The following is a 19,055-nucleotide window of genomic DNA, read 5'->3' on the forward strand; positions in this document are numbered from 1 at the left end:
AGAGCTTCCAGGTTTTCCTTCAATTTATCACATGTCTGTATGCACACATTTCTGAATATTTGATCATTAAATATATCCACACTGTTATGAACATGAATAAGAATTGCTTGTTTTAGAAAGAGCTTTTATGAAGTTACAATAAGATATAATGAATGATCACATTACAGGGTGGACATGTTTTACTATCTGGTACAGAGAACACATAAAGCTTAAAATTCAGTGCACAGTAGTTTTGTCAATGAACAGTTCATGTTGTCTTTCAGTGGAAGTATTTTAATAAAGTCCCAGTAAACACAATGTAGCAGGATGGACAACAGGATGTGCAAAAATAATCAAAATAATCAAAAATAAAATATTTTTAAAATAAAAATTCATTAAGTAGTAGATATTTGACCTTGCCAGTATTTACCAACACTTTTGACTGTTATGTACTATATTTCAGATGAAAAGTCTCTACTTTCTACTTACTATATTTTCAATGACCACATAACTATATTATATTTGTAAAGTCAGGACCAAGTTGATATTTTAGCATCAGACAGCTGCAAGGACTTGATGAGAATTCCTAATAAATCTAAACTTTAACAGATGTGACAGCAAGAATAAGACCTGATATGAGACCGTCACAGTTATTATCATGGTAGCTAATATATAAGAGATTGGCAATAAAATTGTTGTTAGTTAGCCTTAGCTAATATGTTCCCACATTATTATCTAATTTTCGATTTGTAACTAAATGTGTGATTGCAAGCAGACATCTTTTTCTTATGTTAACTTTCCTTGTGCATCTACTTTCGCAATTTGAGAAAATTTAAGAGTTTATGATGGCTCCGTCAAATTCTGACAAATTTTAGCATAGAATCTAGATTTGAAGATTTGCCATGCATCAGCTTTGGTAATAAAATTGAAGACATTAAATCAAAACTCAAACAAAGTGACTAAATTTAGCTTCAGTCACTGCTGACTATCAGGGAGACCATTTCCAAGAAATGAGAAAGTTACATCCAGAGGAAGTACGACTGAAAGTAATATTCAACCAAAGGGAAGGAGACGGGGAAACACCGATCTGAGCATATAAAAGAGTAGTAAACACACTCATTCATTCACACAAGCTTCAGAGCATTGAGTGTGTTGCTATTACCAGACTCTTCAAAGCATCGAGTGTGTTCAAGAGCAAGAGCAAAATGAAGTCTGCTGCAGTTTTTGTTGTGTTTGCCTGTCTACTTATTGTTCATGTACAAGGTAAGATTCTGAATCCTCATCTGGACTTCTTTTAATGATATACAGGATTAAACAGATCTGTAATAACTCCAAATATACAATTTTCTTCTGTTTGCAGGACAAGCCAGGACCAGCGTAACGAGGTGTTTGTGTCAGGGATCTGCGGCTAACGTAGTTCGTCTACAACTTATTGACAAGATTGAAGTTTATCCTGTTAGTGCATCTTGTGAAAATGTGGAAATCATGTAAGTTCAATAGCTACTAATATCCATAACAATGTATAATACAAGATAATTTAGTTCTATTGAGTTATCTAACTTGTTATTTATCTCTGTAGTGTCACTCTGAAGAACGGTGCAGGAAAAAAATGCTTGAATCCAAAATCTGAATTTACTCAGAAATACATCATGGCAGCTTTAGAAAAAAAGTGGGTACATTTTATCCATTATTGATTATATCCTAATAATGTTATATTATCTAAAATTTGTATTAATGAAAACCAATGATAGACAAAACTAAGTTTTAATATGTGTTTCTCTTTCACAGGAGGTCAGAGTAAAGCGTGCACCGTGTCATTACTGAACAGAAGTGGAAGAAGAGTGCACAGAGACAGCTTGCTTAAAATATTTAAAATATTGGTTTCATTTCAATAATGTAAAAAGTGTATATATAATAAGTCTGATGTGTAATTTATTAGGTACGTCTGTATATGACACAATGTGCATAGTTTTTGAAGAAACCTGCAAGATTTTTTAAAAATATATTCCTTTTGTATGTTAACATACTAAATTATAATAAAGTCAGCACATAACAGTGCTTAAAAACTTCAGAAAGTAATACAGTGTGTTTCTTATTAGCAGGATATCAAATACCTTTTTATAATGTTTGCCCAATATCAGATTTCTGATCAGCATTTTTGTAGGTGTGGACTGAGATGAAAACAGACTCTTCATTCATGTTATAACAGAAATGTTAGATCCTATTATTAATGAGATAATGAGAGGATAGGAGGAGGAGAGGTACTTACCAAATCCACACACACACACACACACACACACACACACACACCTACAGCAGAGATATTCAGCAAACTACAGACACAGCACTGAAACACTGGATTCAGCAGTAAGAAAAACACCCCTGTGAAACGTTTGAGAGGATATTAAAAGCACTGTCTGTTATCTTGCTCTCTGATAAATAATCAGTGATTAGTATTGTGTCTCACTACTGCATATTCCTAATGATTCTCACATGTAAACTAGTAGGAAATTTACACACAGTTAATGTTATTCGACGGCATGGTGGTGACATGGGTATTGTAGCTGTCTCACAGCTCCAAATTTTCCAATAGAGCTTTAATTGGGTTGAGATCTGGTGACTGTGAAGGTCATGTCATATGATTTATATCTTTTTCATTGTCATCAAATCATTCAGTGAGCTCCAGTGACTGTATATGTGGGTGGAAGTTGTAGCAGGGATTTCTAAGTGAAGCCAAAATGTCTATGAGCCCCTCTAGTGGTTGGCTGTTGTACTTTCACAAACTATAGTTAGCATTTTACATATTAATTAATTAATATAGCTGTACTTACCACTTTGAGATAGCGTTCTATGCAACATTTTTAGATGCACTTCAGTTAATAGCTCTCAGTGTCCGCACTACCTGCATGAAGAAGGGGCATGTTCATGACCAATGTAGGCGGGCAAAAGGTTGACCCACTGTACCAAGCCATATCTACTGAGCATGCTCTGACTCCAAGGTCTTTACTGCACATGCTCTGACTCCAAGGTCTGTACTGCGCATCCTCTGACTCCAAGGTCTGTACTGTGCAGACTCTGGCTCCAATTTTCACAAGATGGTGACTTTCAATTTGACCAAAAAGGCTTTAAAACAGCACAAAGGGAGTAAATAGCACCATGTAAATGTTTTCCACTTATACAAACAGTCATTGGTGAGCCCTCGTGGCCTGTGGATGGAGGCAGAGTCATCCTGGAAGAGAGCACTCCCATCAGGATAGAAATGTTTCTTCACAGGATAAAGATGATCAGTCAGAAGACCTGTGTATTAATTTCTAGTGACTCTTCCCTCTAAGGGGAAAAATGGAACAAAACCAGGGCAATAAAATACCACAACAGTATAACAGAGCTTCCAGGTTTCCTTCAATTTATCACATGTCTGTATGCACACACCTCTGAATATTTGATCATTAAATATATCCACACTGTTATGAACATGAATAAGAATTCCCTGTTTTAGAAAGAGCTTTTATGAAGTTACAATAAGATATAATGAATGATCACATTACGGGGTGGACATGTTTTACTATCTGGTACAGAGAACACATAAAGCTTAAAATTCAGTGCACAGTAGTTTTGTCAATGAACAGTTCATGTTGTCTTTCAGTGGAAGTATTTTAATAAAGTCCCAGTAAACACAGTGTAGCAGGATGGACAACAGGATGTGCAAAAATAATCAAAATAATCAAAAATAAAATATTTTTAAAATAAAAATTCATTAAGTAGTAGATATTTGACCTTGCCAGTATTTACCATTGATTATAAGTAAAGATTACAAAATATCAAAATTCAGTTTTAAGCTATCACATTTGTTTAATTACAATAAAGATTTAAGCATGTGTATATTTGAACTTCTGTTGCCATATGATTTCTATGAAATTCTGAACACTTTGTATACAGGACAGAAACGTGCATATTTATTGACCCAGTTCATTTCCACTGAAAAGAGAAATTATAACATTTCAGTTTCATTTGTCGCTTTCAGGAGATGCATGTAATTACCCTCCTCCACTTTAGTTACTCCTCTGAGCCAGCAAAAACAGTTCTCCTTTCTCTGTAATCCTACTATTCCACAACAAACCCCAGCCAAACAATTTCCACAGTGAAATCAGCAATGTAACAAATCCATATGAAATTCAAAGCAAAACATTTTACTGCACATGGAAAGATGAACATTTTTTTCATGGAGAAAAAGTATGAATGTGTGAATGTATGTTAGATACCTAGCTTTAAAATGCATACATGACTGTATATTTTACTGCTTCAAAGGTTAATAAAGTAATTTCAAATATAGAACTTGAGTCATATGAAATCCAGAGGTGGGAATTATGATAGTATCATTACTTTGTCATTCTACTTAAGTTTATTAAGTTTACTAAGTTTCACTCAGCTTTTTTTTTTTTTTTTTTTTTTTTCACATAACAAATTTGACTGTTATGTACTATATTTCAGATGAAAAGTTTCTACTTACTATATTTTCAATGACCACATAACTATATTATATTTGTAAAGTCATAAGTCGACCACATGACTATATTTGTAAGTTGTTGAGTTGATATTTTAGCATCAGACAGCTGCAAGGACTTGATGAGAATTCCTAATAAATCTAAACTTTAACAGATGTGACAGCAAGAATAAGACCTGATATGAGACCGTCACAGTTATTATCATGGTAGCTAATATATAAGAGATTGGCAATAAAACTGTTGTTAGTTAGCCTTAGCTAATATGTTCCCACATTATTATCTAATTTTCGATTTGTAACTAAATGAGTGATTGCAAGCAGACATCTTTTTCTTATGTTAACTTTCCTTGTGCATCTACTTTTGCAATTTGAGAAAATTTCTGAATTTATGATGCCTCCGTCAAATTCTGACAAATTTTTGCATAGAATCTAGATTTGAAGATTTGCCATGCATCAGCTTTGGTAATAAAATGGAAGACTTCATTAAATCAAAACTCAAACAAAGTGACTAAATTTAGCTTCAGTCACTGCTGACTATCAGGGAGACCATTTCCAAGAAATGAGAAAGTTACATCCAGAGGAAGTACGACTGAAAGTAATATTCAACCAAAGGGAAGGAGACGGGGAAACACCGATCTGAGCATATAAAAGAGTAGTAAACACACTCATTCATTCACACAAGCTTCAGAGCATCGAGTGTGTTGCTATTACCAGACTCTTCAAAACATCGAGTGTGTTCAAGAGCAAGAGGAAAATGAAGTCTGCTGCAGTTTTTGTTGTGTTTGCCTGTCTACTTATTGTTCATGTACAAGGTAAGATTCTGAATCCTCATCTGGTCTTCTTTTAATTATATACAGGATTAAACAGATCTGTAATAACTCCAAATATTCAATTTTCTTCTGTTTGCAGGACAGGCCAGGACCAGCGTAACGAGGTGTTTGTGTCAGGGATCTGCGGCTAACGTAGTTCGTCTACAACTTATTGACAAGATTGAAGTTTATCCTGTTAGTGCATCTTGTGAAAATGTGGAAATCATGTAAGTTCAATAGCTACTAATATCCATAACAGTGTATAATACAAGATAATTTAGTTCTATTGAGTTATCTAACTTGTTATTTATCTCTGTAGTGTCACTCTGAAGAACGGTGCAGGAAAAAAATGCTTGAATCCAAAATCTGAATTTACTCAGAAATACATCATGGCAGCTTTAGGAAAAAAGTGGGTACATTTTATTCATTATTGATTATATCCTAATAATGTTATATTATCTAAAATTTGTATTAATGAAAACCAATGATAGACAAAACTAAGTTTTAATATGTGTTTCACTTTCACAGGAGGTCAGAGTAAAGCGTGCACCGTGTCATTACTGAACAGAAGTGGAAGAAGAGTGCACAGAGACAGCTTGCTTAAAATATGTAAAATATTGGTTTCATTTCAATAATGTAAAAAGTGTATATATAATAAGTCTGATGTGTAATTTATAGGTACATCTGTATATGACACAATGTACATAGTTTTTGAAGAAACCTGCAAGGTTTTTTAAAAATATAATGCTTTTGTATGTTAACATACTAAATTATAATAAAGTCAGCACATAACAGTGCTTAAAAACTTCAGAAAGTAATACAATGTGTTTCTTATTAGCAGGATATCAAATACCTTTTTATAATGTTTGCCCAATATCAGATTTCTGATCAGCATTTTTGTAGGTGTGGACTGAGATGAAAACAGACTCTTCATTCATGTTATAACAGAAATGTTAGATGCTATTATTAATGAGATAATGGGAGGATAAGAGGAGGAGAGGTACTTACCAAATCCACACACACACACACACACACACACACACACACACACCTACAGCAGAGATATTCAGCAAACTACAGACACAGCACTGAAACACTGGATTCAGCAGTAAGAAAAACACTTTTGAGAGGATATTAAAAGCACTGTTATCTTGCTCTCTGATAAATAATCAGTGATTGGTATTGTGTCTCACTACTGCATATTCCTAAAGATTCTCACATGTAAACTAGTAGGAAATTTACACACAGTTAATATTATTGGGTGGCATGTTGGTGACATGGGTATTGTAGCTGTCTCACAGCTCCAAATTCTCCAATAGAGCTTTAATTGGGTTGAGATCTGGTGACTGTGAAGGTCGTGGTTGGCTGTTGTAGAAACCATATTTATCATTTTACATATTAATTAATTAATTAAGCTGTACTTACCACTCTGAGATAGTGTTCTGTGCAACATTTTTAGCTGCGCTTCAGTTAATAGCTCTCAGTGTCCGCACTACTTGCATGAAGAAGGGGCGTGTCCATGCCCAATGTGGTCAGACAAAAGGTGGACCCACTGTACCACTGGCCATATCTACTGCACATGCTCTGATTCCAAGGACTTTACTGTGAATCCTCTGACTCCAAGGTCTGTACTGAGCATGCTCTGACTCCAAAGTCTGTACTGTGCTTGCTCTGACTCCAAGGTCTGTACTGCGCAGACTCTGGCTCCAATTTTCACAAGATTGTGACTTTCAATTTGACCAAAAAGGCTTTAAAACAGCACAAAGGGAGTAAATGGCACCATGTAAATGTTTTCCACTCATATATACAGTCATTGGTGAGCCCTTGTGGCCTGTGGATGGAGGCAGAGTCATCCTGGAAGAGAGCACTCCCATCAGGATAGAAATGTTTCATCACAGGATAAAGATGATCAGTCAGAAGACCTGTGTATTAATTTCTAGTGACTCTTCCCTCTAAGGGGAAAAATGGAACAAAACCAGGGCAGTAAAATACCCCAACTGTCACAGTGTGGGGATTGCATCCAGGTCTCTGGGGTGATAGTCCAACACCTATCCACTAGACTATTGGAGAAAACAGACTCAAGTGCAGAGCAAAACAGGTAGAGTCCATAAGATTTATTAAAAGGTTCTAAAGGCCAACACAAAAAGCACCAAAAATAAGTTCAAGCATGAAGGCAAACAAATCCAAGGGAAAATCCAAAAAATCATAACACAGAGGCAGGCAGAGGTTCAGGAGATCAGGCAAACAAATCCAAACAGCAAATCCAAAAATCATTAACACAGAGGCAGGCAGAGGTTCAGGAGATCAGGCAAATAAATCCAAAGGGAAAATCCAAAAATCATTAACAGAGAGGCAGGCAGAAAATTCAGGAGACCAGGTAATCCAAACAGTAACAAAAGGCACAGAGTTTGCAACACAAAGGAAGACAAAGACTTAACAAAGACATGGACTTGAGACAGTGTTTAAATACACAAGCTAATAGATCACATGACAGGGAGACAATGAGGTACAGGTGAGCAAGGTAATTACAAGTCAACAACATAGAGAGTCATTTGGCGACCTCTGGTGGTCAAAACTGTTCATTAGTGACAGGACCCCCCCCCCCCCCTCTAAGAAAGTCTCCTGACGTTCCTAGGGGCAGTAGGATGATGAAGATGAAAGTCCCTTATAAGGCTCTTGTCTAGGATATCCCAGGCTGGAACCCAGGAGCGTTCCTCAGGGCCATATCCCTACCAGTCCACCAGATACTGGGTCCCACCTCGAACCTGGTGAGAGTTCATCGGTCGGTGGACTGTAAAGGCCAGTTGACCATCAATGCTCCGGGGTGGAGGTGGAGCTTTGGGGGCGGGAGCCAGGGGGGAAATGAGCACAGGTCGTAGCTGGGATACATGGAAGGTGGGGTTGATCTTAAGGGAACGGGGCAGCTGGAGCCCATAGGTGACAGGGTTGACCTTGCGGATGACCTTGAAGGGACCGACAAAACGGGGGGCAAGCTTGCGGAAGTCCACCCTCAAGGGGAGATCTTTAGAATTTAGCCACACCCTCTGCCCAGGATGGAAACAATAGGCTGGCCTGCGGCGACGGTTGGCTTGAGCCTGATTCCTCTTGGAAGTCCGCAGCAGGGCCTGCCGGGCCTTTTGTCAGGTCTTTTTGCAATGCCTGATGAAGAGTGAAACAGAAGGCACGCCGGCATCATCCTCTTGCTCAGGGAACGGGGGGGCTGGACTCCTAACTGGCCCTGAAAAGGTGGCATCCCCGTAGCAGAGGACTGGAGAGTGTTGTGTGCATATTCCGCCCACAGAGGCTGAGAGCTCCAGGATGAAGGGTTGTCAGATGCCAGACTCCTAAGTGTGGTCTCCAGCTCCTGATTAATCCTTTCCGTCTGCCCATTAGATTGGGGATGGTAACCAGAGGAGAGGCTGGCAGTGGCCCCAATAAGCTTGCAAAAGGCATGCCATACACGGGAGGAGAACTGGGAACCTTGATCAGACACCATGTCATGGGGAAGACCAAAAACTGGAAAACATGCTCAATAACCAGTTCAGCTGTCTCAAATGCTGTAGGTAATTTAGGCAGAGGTATAAAACGGCAGGCCTTAGAGAACCTGTCCACAACAACTAAAATTACACTGTTACCTTTAGAGGTGGGCAGGCCTGTGATGAAGACCAGTGAGAGATAGGACCAAGGGCGATTCGGGATGGGAAGAGGGTGCAAGAGACCTTGTGGTTTTTGTTGCTGATTCTTGCTCTGGACACACACAGAGCAGCTTGCCACAAACCCCTTCACATCGTTGGACATACCAGGCCACCAGAAACGTCTGTGGAGGAACTCATAAGTTCTTTGATACCCAGGGTGAGCAGTGAGGTGCAAAGAGTGTCCCCATAGAAGCACTTGGGACCTTACAGCCTTGGGTACGAATAGGAGTCCTGCAGGGCCTGTTCCGGGATCTGGGTCAGTCTGAAGTGCCTGCTTGACCACTGCCTCAATTCCCCAGCGGATGGGTGCCACAGTTCGGGATGGAGAGATGACTCGTTTGGTTTCACTCCCTTGACTGGAGTTATGTAACTGCCTTGAGAGAGCATCGGGCTTTTTGTTCTTAGTTCCGGGACGATATGACAGAGTGAAATCAAAGCGAGTGAAAAATAGTGCCCATCTGGCCTGGCGGGGGTTCAGGCGCTTAGCTTGTTGGAGGTACTCCAGATTTTTATGATCCATCCACACCAGGAATGGATGCTGGGCCCCTTCTAGCCAGTGTCTCCACTCTTCTAGGGCGAGCTTAACCGCCAACAACTCCCGATCTCCAACATCATATCGAGACTCAGTGAGAGTCAGGCGGTGAGAGAGGAAGGCACAAGGATGCAATTTGCCATCAGTAGAGCGTTGGGAAAGAATGGCGCCTATTCCCACATCTGATGCATCAACCTCCACAATGAACGGTAAGGTTGGATCGGGCAGCGTCAAGATGGGTGCTGAGGAAAAGCATTGCTTGAGATTGGTAAACGCCTTGTCAGCCTCGTGTCCACAAAAAAGGGCAGGTACTTTTCTTAGTCATGGCAGAAATTGGGGCGGCCACTGAACTAAAGTCTCTGATGAATTTGCGATAAAAATTAGCAAAGCCAAGAAACCTTTGTACCTCCTTTATAGTACTTTCTCGAACAGCCTGTGTCTTTTTAGGATCCATACCTACTCTGCGCTCCTTGATGATGAAGCCGATGAAAGAGACTTCTTTGACGTGAAATTCACACTTCTCAGGCTTGACATACAGGGGGTTCTTAAGAAGTCTCTGGAGAACTTGGCGCACCTGGTGGTAATGCTCATGTAGGGACCGCAAGAAAATTAAAATGTCGTCCAGGTAGACAAACACGAACTGGTTTATCATGTCTCTGAGAGCGTCATTGATAAAAGCCTGGAACACCGCTGGGGCATTGGTCAATCCAAACGGCATTACTAGATACACGCAATGGCCAGACGGGGTATTAAAGGCCGTTTTCCATTCATCCCCTTCACGGATTCTAACTAGGTGATACGCATTACGTAGGTCTAATTTAGTAAAAATGGTGGCCCCTTGAAGTAAGTCAAATGCTGTGGACATCAGTGGCAAAGGATAGCGATTACGGATGGTAATTTTATTAAGGCCCCTGTAATCAATACATGGTCGTAGACCGCCATCTTTCTTGCCGACAAAGAAGAATCCAGCCCCTGCTGGAGAAGTAGATGGACGAATGAACCCAGAAGCCAAGGCATCTCTTATATAAGTATCCATAGCCTTACGTTCAGGGAGCGAAAGTGAAAAGATCCGTCCCCGAGGAGGGCTGGTACCAGGTAAGAGTTCTGTGGCACAGTCGTAGGGTCTGTGGGGTGGGAGGGTGCTTGCTCTTTTGTTACTAAAAACCTCCTTCAGGTCCAGATACTCAGCAGGAACATGGGTTAGCTCAGAGGGGTCTGGGGCTTTGGGCTTGAGGGAAGGACTAGCAAAAAGGCATGTAGCATGGCAAGTGGGCCCCCATTCTAAGATAGTGCCAGTGAGCCAGTCAATATGGGAATTATGGTGGTTTAGCCAAGGGAACCCCAGGACCACAGGAAATTCAGGGGAATCAATAAGATGCAGGGATATTTCCTCCTGGTTATTCTCCACTTTAAGGCGTATCGGTGAAGTAGTGGAGGTCACAGTGCCTGGACCAAGAGGGCGGCCATCCAACGCGGGGACAGAGGGGTGTCAAGAACCACTCTCGGAATCTTGAGTTGTTCAGTAAGTCTGGCATCTATGAAGTTGCCTGCTGCACCAGAATCCACCAAGGCTTGACAAGAGTATACCTGTTCTCCCCAAGTAATGGTGATGGGAAGGTAGACACCCCCGCTGGGGAACTTGGGAGTAAATGTTGTTCCCATCACAGCCCTCCCTCTGCTGAACGGGACGGCTCTTTTCCCAGCAACTCCGGACACAAGGCTCTGAAGTGACCAGGTTTGCCGCAGTAGATACAACACCTTTCTCTTCTGCGACGGTCCCTTTCAGCCTGAGACAGACGAGCTCGTCCCACTTGCATCAGTTCAGGTACCTCACGAAGAGGTGTAGATGGGATCCCAGTCGAACCTGCCAGCTCATATGTCTTCTGGAGACTAGAACGGTCTCTGTGGCGTTCCCGGAGGCGGTTGTCCAGGCGTCTGGCCTGAGAGATTAGGAGGTCTAGGTCATCAGGACAGTCCATAGAAGCTAAAGTGTCTTTCAAAACCTCGGACAGGCCGTTCAGAAAAGCAGAAATGAGTGCTGGCTCATTCCAGACACTCTCCGCTGCAAGGGTGCGAAAGGAAATGGCATAGTCCGCAACACTGTTCCTGCCCTGACAGAGCTGCAGCAGTTGCTTGGCTGCCTCCTGACCTGAGGAAGATTGGTCGAAAACCTTCAGCATGTTGTCAGTGAAATTTTTGAAGTTGGCACATTCAGGACCTCGCTTTTTCCAAATAGCTGTTGCCCAGGCCAGGGCTTTGCCAGTTAGCAGCGTGATAATGTAGGCCATCTTGGACCTGTCAGAGGGGTATGTCAAAGGTTGTAGTTCAAATGTCAGTTGACACTGGGTTAAAAAGCCCTGGCATTTTCCCAGAGCTCCGTCATACATTTGGGGGGCTGGGAGGCGGGGCTCAGCTCCTAGAAGTTGCGCTGGAGCTGGGGGATCCTGTGAGACAGGTGTAGTAAGCAGAGCAGAGGGGGAAGCTGGTGGCGCCAAACTTCTTAAAGTTTCAACTAGCTGTCGAAGGATTTGGTCATGGTGTGCTAGTGTGTCCTGCTGGTTCGACAAGGATTGGCGGTGTGAATCCATGGTGGAGCCAAAACTATTCAAGGCAGCCATGATACGCTCAAAATCTATGGCTGACGCTCTACCAGAGAACATGGTTGCTTCTGCTGAGTCTGTCATGACTAATTCTTTCTGTCACGGAGTGGGGATTGACCCCAGGTCTCTGGAGTGATAGTCCAACACCTATCCACTAGACTACTGGAGAACACAGACTCAAGTGCAGAGCAAAACAGGTAGAGTCCATAAGATTTATTAAAAGGTTCTAAAGGCCAACACAAAAAGCACCAAAAATAAGTTCAAGCATGAAGGCAAACAAATCCAGGGGAAAATCCAAAAAATCATAACACAGAGGCAGGCAGAGGTTCAGGAGATCAGGCAAATAAATCCAAAGGGAAAATCCAAAAATCATTAACAGAGAGGCAGGCAGAAAATTCAGGAGACCAGGTAATCCAAACAGTAACAAAAGGCACAGAGTTTGCAACACAAAGGAAGACAAAGACTTAGCAAAGACATGGACTTGAGACAGGGTTTAGATACACAAGCTAATAGACCACATGACAGGGAGACAATGAGGTACAGGTGAGCAAGGTAATTACAAGTCAACAACATAGAGAGTCATTTGGCGACCTCTGGTGGTCAAAACTGTTCATTAGTGACACCAACAGTATAACAGCTTCCAGGTTTCCTTCAATTTATCACATGTCTGTATGCACACATTTCTGAATATTTGATCATTAAATATATCCACACTGTTATGAACATGAATAAGAATTCCCTGTTTTAGAAAGAGCTTTTATGAAGTTACAATAAGATATAATGAATGATCACATTACGGGGTGGACATGTTTTACTATCTGGTACAGAGAACACATAAAGCTTAAAATTCAGTGCACAGTAGTTTTATCAATGAACAGTTCATGTTGTCTTTCAGTGGAAGTATTTTAATAAAGTCCCAGTAAACACAGTGTAGCAGGATGGACAACAGGATGTGCAAAAGTAATCAAAATAATCAAAAATAAAACATTTTTAAAATAAAAATTCATTAAGTAGTAGATATTTGGCATTACTCATATTTACCATTGACAATAACTAAAGATAAAAAAATATCAAAGTCACTTTTAAGCTATTACATTTGTTTAATTACAATAAAGGTTTATTCATGTGTATATTTTAACTTCTGTTGCCATATGATTTCTATAAAATTCCACACACTTTGTATACACTACAGAAACGTGCATATTTATTGACCCAGTTCATTTCCACTGAAAAGAGAAATTATAACATTTCAGTTTCATTTGTCGCTTTCAGGAGATGCATGTAATTACTCTCCTCCACTTTAGTTACTCCTCTGAGCCAGCAAAAACAGTTCTCCTTTCTCTGTAATCCTACTATTCCACAACAAACCCCAGCCAAACAATTTCCACAGTGAAATCAGCAATGTAACAAATCCATATGAAATTCAAAGCAGAACATTTTACTGCACATGGAAAGATGAAAAGTTTTTTCATGGAGAAAAAGTATGAATGTGTGAATATATGTTAGATACCTAGCTTTAAAATGCATACATGGCTGTATATTTTACTACTTCAAAGATTAATAATTTCATATATAGCACTTTCAATTTCGACATGGTCTTAAGGTCACAAAATTTGCATGACTAATTTATTCATTAATTTAATCTTCAGTAACTGCTTTATCCTGATCAGGGTTGCGGTGGATCCAGAATCCATCCTGGGAACACTGGGTGCAAGGTGGGAATACACCCGAGATGGGACGCCAGATCACTATGTTATATTTGTACAGTTATAATGTTTTAGCATCAGGCAGCTACAAGGAGTTAACTGAAATTCCTAATAAAACTTTTACAGAAACGACAGCATGAATCAGAGCTAATTTAAGACCATTGCAATTATTATCATGCTAACTAACATTTGAGAGATTAGCAAAAAAGCTGTTGTTAGTTAGCCCTAGCTAATGTGCTAACACACTGATTCCTTGGTGAAGGCACTAATTTACTTTCAGAAACTAAAATCCCTGTGTGACTCGAGGCAGACGACTTTTTCTTTTAGGAATCTTTTTTATAGTTTTGTTTCCATACTTTAAATAAGAATCAGAGTATATACTTTTCTACTTTCAAGTGAGTGAAAAATATGAAACCTTTACCAGAGTATTTTTTCTATGAGTACATGTACTTTAAATTGAATAATGAATTTGGGCACTTTTACCACCTCTGATGAAATCTTCAAAAGCCAGCGCTCTTTCAAATTCTAGAATTTTGAATCTAGATTTGAAGACTTGCCATGCGTCAGCTTTGGTAATGAAGTTGCAGACTCCATTATATGAAAACCCAAACAAAGTGAGGAACTTTTGCTTGCTTGACTATCACAGAGACCAGTTCCAAGAAATGAGAAAGTTAGCTCCAGAGGAAGTGCAAGTGAAAGGGAAAGCGATGCAACTAAACGCAGGGAGACGGGGAAACACCGATCTGAGCATATAAAAGATCAGTGAACACACTCATTCATTCACATCATCAACAAGCATCAAGAAGAAAATCATTACCAGACTCTTCAGAGCATCGAGTGTGTTCAAGAGCAAGAGGAAAATGAAGTCTGCTGCAGTTTTTGTTGTGCTTGCCTGTCTACTTATTGTTCATGTACAAGGTAAGATTCTGAATCCTCATCTGCACTCATTGTGTAAAGATGTACACAATGTTTAATGATGTGCAGGATTAAACAGATCTGTAATAACTCCAAATATACAATTTTCTTCTGTTTGCAGGACAGGCCAGGACCAGCGTAAGGAGGTGTTTGTGCCAGGGATCTGCAGCTAATGCAGTTCGTCTACAACGTATTGACAAGATTGAAGTTTATCCTGTTAGTGCATCTTGTGAAAATGTGGAAATCATGTAAGTTCAATAGCTACTAATATCCATAACAGTGTATAATACAAGATAATTTAGTTCTATTGAGTTATCTAACTTGTTATTTATCTCTGTAGTGTCACTCTGAAGAACGGTGCAGGAAAAAAATGCCTGAATCCAAAATCTGAATTTACTCAGAAATACATCATGGCAGCTTTAGAAAAAAAGTGGGTACATTTTATTCATTATTGATTATATCCTAATAATGTTATATTATCTAAAATTTGTATTAATGAAAACCAATGATAGACAAAACTAAGTTTTAATATGTGTTTCTCTTTCACAGGAGGTCAGAGTAAAGCGTGCACCGTGTCATTACTGAACAGAAGTGGAAGAAGAGTGCACAGAGACAGCTTGCTTAAAATATTTAAAATATTGGTTTCATTTCAATAATGTAAAAAGTGTATATATAATAAGTCTGATGTGTAATTTATTAGGTACGTCTGTATATGACACAATGTACATAGTTTTTGAAGAAACCTGCAAGATTTTTTAAAAATATATTCCTTTTGTATGTTAACATACTAAATTATAATAAAGTCAGCACATAACAGTGCTTAAAAACTTCAGAAAGTAATACGGTGTGTTTCTTATTAGCAGGATATCAAATACCTTTTTATAATGTTTGCCCAATATCAGATTTCTGATCAGCATTTTTGTAGGTGTGGACTGAGATGAAAACAGACTCTTCATTCATGTTATAACAGAAATGTTAGATGCTATTATTAATGAGATAATGAGAGGATAGGAGGAGGAGAGGTACTTACCAAATCCACACACACACACACACACACCTACAGCAGAGATATTCAGCAAACTACAGACACAGCACTGAAACACTGGATTCAGCAGTAAGAAAAACACCCCTGTGAAACTTTTGAGAGGATATTAAAAGCACTGTCTGTTATCTTGCTCTCTGATAAATAATCAGTGATTGGTATTGTGTCTCACTACTGCATATTCCTAATGATTCTCACATGTAAACTAGTAGGAAATTTACACACAGTTAATGTTATTGGGTGGCATGGTGGTGACATGGGTATTGTAGCTGTCTCACAGCTCCAAATTCTCCAACAGAGCTTTAATTGGGTTGAGATCTGGTGACTGTGAAGGTCATGTCATATGATTTACATCTTATTCATTGTCATCAAATCATTCAGTGAGCTCCAGTGACTGTATATGTGGGTGGACGTTGTATAAGGGATTTCTAAGTGAAGCCAAAATGTCTATGAGCTCCTCTAGTGGTTGGCTGTTGTACTTGCACAAACTATATTTAGCATTTTACATATTAACTAATTAATAAAGCTGTACTTACCACTCTGAGATAGCGTTCTATGCAACATTTTTAGCTGCGCTTCAGTTAATAGCTCTCAGTGTCCGCACTACCTGCATGAAGAAGGGGCGTGTCCATGCCCAATGTGGTCAGACAAAAGGTGGACCCACTGTACCACCGGCCGTATCTACTGAGCATGCTCTGACTCCAAGGTCTGTACTGCGCAGACTCTGGCTCCAATTTTCACAAGATGGTGACTTTCAATTTGACCAAAAAGGCTTTAAAACAGCACAAAGGGAGTAAATGGCACCATGTAAATGTTTTCCACTCATATATACAGTCATTGGTGAGCCCTTGTGGCCTGTGGATGGATGCAGAGTCATCCTGGAAGAGAGCACTCCCATCAGGATAGAAATGTTTCCTCACAGGATAAAGATGATCAGTCAGAAGACCTGTGTATTAATTTCTAGTGACTCTTCCCTCTAAGGGAACAAAACCAGACCAGTAAAATGCCTCAACAGTATAACAGAGCTTCCAGGTTTTCCTTCAATTTATCACATGTCTGTATGCACACATTTCTGAATATTTGATCATTAAATATATCCACACTGTTATGAACATGAATAAGAATTCCCTGTTTTAGAAAGAGCTTTTATGAAATTACAATAAGATATAATGAATGATCACATTATGGGGTGGACATGTTTTACTATCTGGTACAGAGAACACATAAAGCTTAAAATTCAGTGCACAGTAGTTTTATCAATGAACAGTTCATGTCATATTTGACCTTGCCAGTATTTACCATTGACTATAAGTAAAGATTACAAAATATCAAAGTCAGTTTTAAGCTATCACATTTGTTTAATTACAATAAAGATTTAAGCATGTGTATATTTTAACTTCAGTTGCTTTAACAGAAACTTTAAAACTAAACTAAACTTTAACAGATGTCACAGCAAGAATAAGACCTGATATGAGACCATCACAGTTTATCATGGTAGTTAATATATAAGAGATTAGCAATAAAACTGTTGTTAGTTAGCCTTAGCTAATATGTTCCCACATTATTATCTAATTTTCTGCTTGTAACTAAATGTGTGATTGCCAGCAGATATCTTTTTCTTTTGGGAATTATTCATTGTACCTTTACTTTCGCAATTTGAGAAAATTTAAGAGTTTATGATGGCTCCGTCAAATTCTCACAAATTTTTGCATAGATTCTAGATTTGAAGATTTGCCATGCATCAGCTTTGGTAATAAAATTGAAGACTTCATTAAATCAAAACCCAAACAAAGTGACTAAATTTAGCTTCAGTCACTGCTGACTATCAGGGAGACCATTTCCAAGAAATGAGAAAGTTACATCCAGAGGAAGTACGACTGAAAGTAATATTCAACCAAAGGGAAGGAGACGGGGAAACACCGATCTGAGCATATAAAAGAGTAGTAAACACACTCATTCATTCACACAAGCTTCAGAGCATCGAGTGTGTTGCTATTACCAGACTCTTCAAAGCATCGAGTGTGTTCAAGAGCAAGAGCAAAATGAAGTCTGCTGCAGTTTTTGTTGTGTTTGCCTGTCTACTTATTGTTCATGTACAAGGTAAGATTCTGAATCCTCATCTGGACTTCTTATAATGATATACAGGATTAAACAGATCTGTAATAACTCCAAATATACAATTTTCTTCTGTTTGCAGGACAGGCCAAGACCAGCGTAACGAGGTGTTTGTGTCAGGGATCTGCGGCTAACGTAGTTCGTCTACAACTTATTGACAAGATTGAAGTTTATCCTGTTAGTGCATCTTGTGAAAATGTGGAAATCATGTAAGTTCAATAGCTACTAATATCCATAACAATGTATAATACAAGATAATTTAGTTCTATTGAGTTATCTAACTTGTTATTTATCTCTGTAGTGTCACTCTGAAGAACGGTGCAGGAAAAAAATGCTTGAATCCAAAATCTGAATTTACTCAGAAATACATCATGGCAGCTTTAGGAAAAAAGTGGGTACATTTTATCCATTATTGATTATATCCTAATAATGTTATATTATCTAAAATTTGTATTAATGAAAACCAATGATAGACAAAACTAAGTTTTAATATGTGTTTCTCTTTCACAGGAGGTCAGAGTAAAGCGTGCACCGTGTCATTACTGAACAGAAGTGGAAGAAGAGTGCACAGAGACAGCTTGCTTAAAATATGTAAAATATTGGTTTCATTTCAATAATGTAAAAAGTGTATATATAATAAGTCTGATGTGTAATTTATAGGTACGTCTGTATATGACACAATGTACATAGTTTTTGAAGAAACCTGCAAGGTTTTTTAAAAATATATTCCTTTTGTATGTTAACATACTAAATTATAATAAAGTCAGCACATAACAGTGCTTAAAAACTTCAGAAAGTAATACAGTGTGTTTCTTATTAGCAGGATATCAAATACCTTTTTATAATGTTTGCCCAATATCAGATTTCTGATCAGCATTTTTGTAGGTGTGGACTGAGATGAAAACAGACTCTTCATTCATGTTATAACAGAAATGTTAGATGCTATTATTAATGAGATAATGGGAGGATAAGAGGAGGAGAGGTACTTACCAAATCCACACACACACACACACACACACACCTACAGCAGAGATATTCAGCAAACTACAGACACAGCACTGAAACACTGGATTCAGCAGTAAGAAAAACACTTTTGAGAGGATATTAAAAGCACTGTTATCTTGCTCTCTGATAAATAATCAGTGATTGGTATTGTGTCTC

At 38.9% G+C, this 19,055-nt stretch overlaps 4 protein-coding genes across 4 annotated transcripts; all 4 read left to right on the plus strand.

Moving 5' to 3' along the window:
• Window positions 1–1,125: 1,125 nt before the first annotated feature.
• Window positions 1,126–1,959, plus strand: LOC117595939 (C-X-C motif chemokine 11-6-like). Its single transcript, XM_034299181.2, has 4 exons — window positions 1,126–1,242; window positions 1,340–1,466; window positions 1,559–1,648; window positions 1,768–1,959. Exons 1-4 carry the CDS (start codon window positions 1,185–1,187, stop codon window positions 1,778–1,780), a joined length of 288 nt encoding a protein of 95 aa, XP_034155072.2. The 5' UTR covers window positions 1,126–1,184; the 3' UTR covers window positions 1,781–1,959.
• A 3,144-nt stretch (window positions 1,960–5,103) lies between these two features.
• On the plus strand, window positions 5,104–6,010 carry LOC128317338 (C-X-C motif chemokine 11-6-like). Its single transcript, XM_053229173.1, has 4 exons — window positions 5,104–5,292; window positions 5,390–5,516; window positions 5,609–5,698; window positions 5,818–6,010. The coding sequence occupies exons 1-4, from the start codon at window positions 5,235–5,237 to the stop codon at window positions 5,828–5,830; spliced, it is 288 nt and encodes a 95-aa protein (XP_053085148.1). The 5' UTR covers window positions 5,104–5,234; the 3' UTR covers window positions 5,831–6,010.
• Window positions 6,011–14,619: 8,609 nt separating this feature from the next.
• Window positions 14,620–15,544, plus strand: LOC128317331 (C-X-C motif chemokine 11-6-like). The gene is made up of 4 exons (XM_053229138.1): window positions 14,620–14,740; window positions 14,859–14,985; window positions 15,078–15,167; window positions 15,287–15,544. Exons 1-4 carry the CDS (start codon window positions 14,683–14,685, stop codon window positions 15,297–15,299), a joined length of 288 nt encoding a protein of 95 aa, XP_053085113.1. The 5' UTR covers window positions 14,620–14,682; the 3' UTR covers window positions 15,300–15,544.
• A 2,215-nt stretch (window positions 15,545–17,759) lies between these two features.
• On the plus strand, window positions 17,760–18,596 carry LOC117595941 (C-X-C motif chemokine 11-6-like). The gene is made up of 4 exons (XM_034299184.2): window positions 17,760–17,879; window positions 17,977–18,103; window positions 18,196–18,285; window positions 18,405–18,596. Exons 1-4 carry the CDS (start codon window positions 17,822–17,824, stop codon window positions 18,415–18,417), a joined length of 288 nt encoding a protein of 95 aa, XP_034155075.2. The 5' UTR covers window positions 17,760–17,821; the 3' UTR covers window positions 18,418–18,596.
• Window positions 18,597–19,055: the final 459 nt, after the last annotated feature.

This window comes from Pangasianodon hypophthalmus, chromosome 24 (genome assembly GCF_027358585.1).
Source record: "Pangasianodon hypophthalmus isolate fPanHyp1 chromosome 24, fPanHyp1.pri, whole genome shotgun sequence".
In the NCBI taxonomy this organism is placed as follows: domain Eukaryota; kingdom Metazoa; phylum Chordata; class Actinopteri; order Siluriformes; family Pangasiidae; genus Pangasianodon; species Pangasianodon hypophthalmus.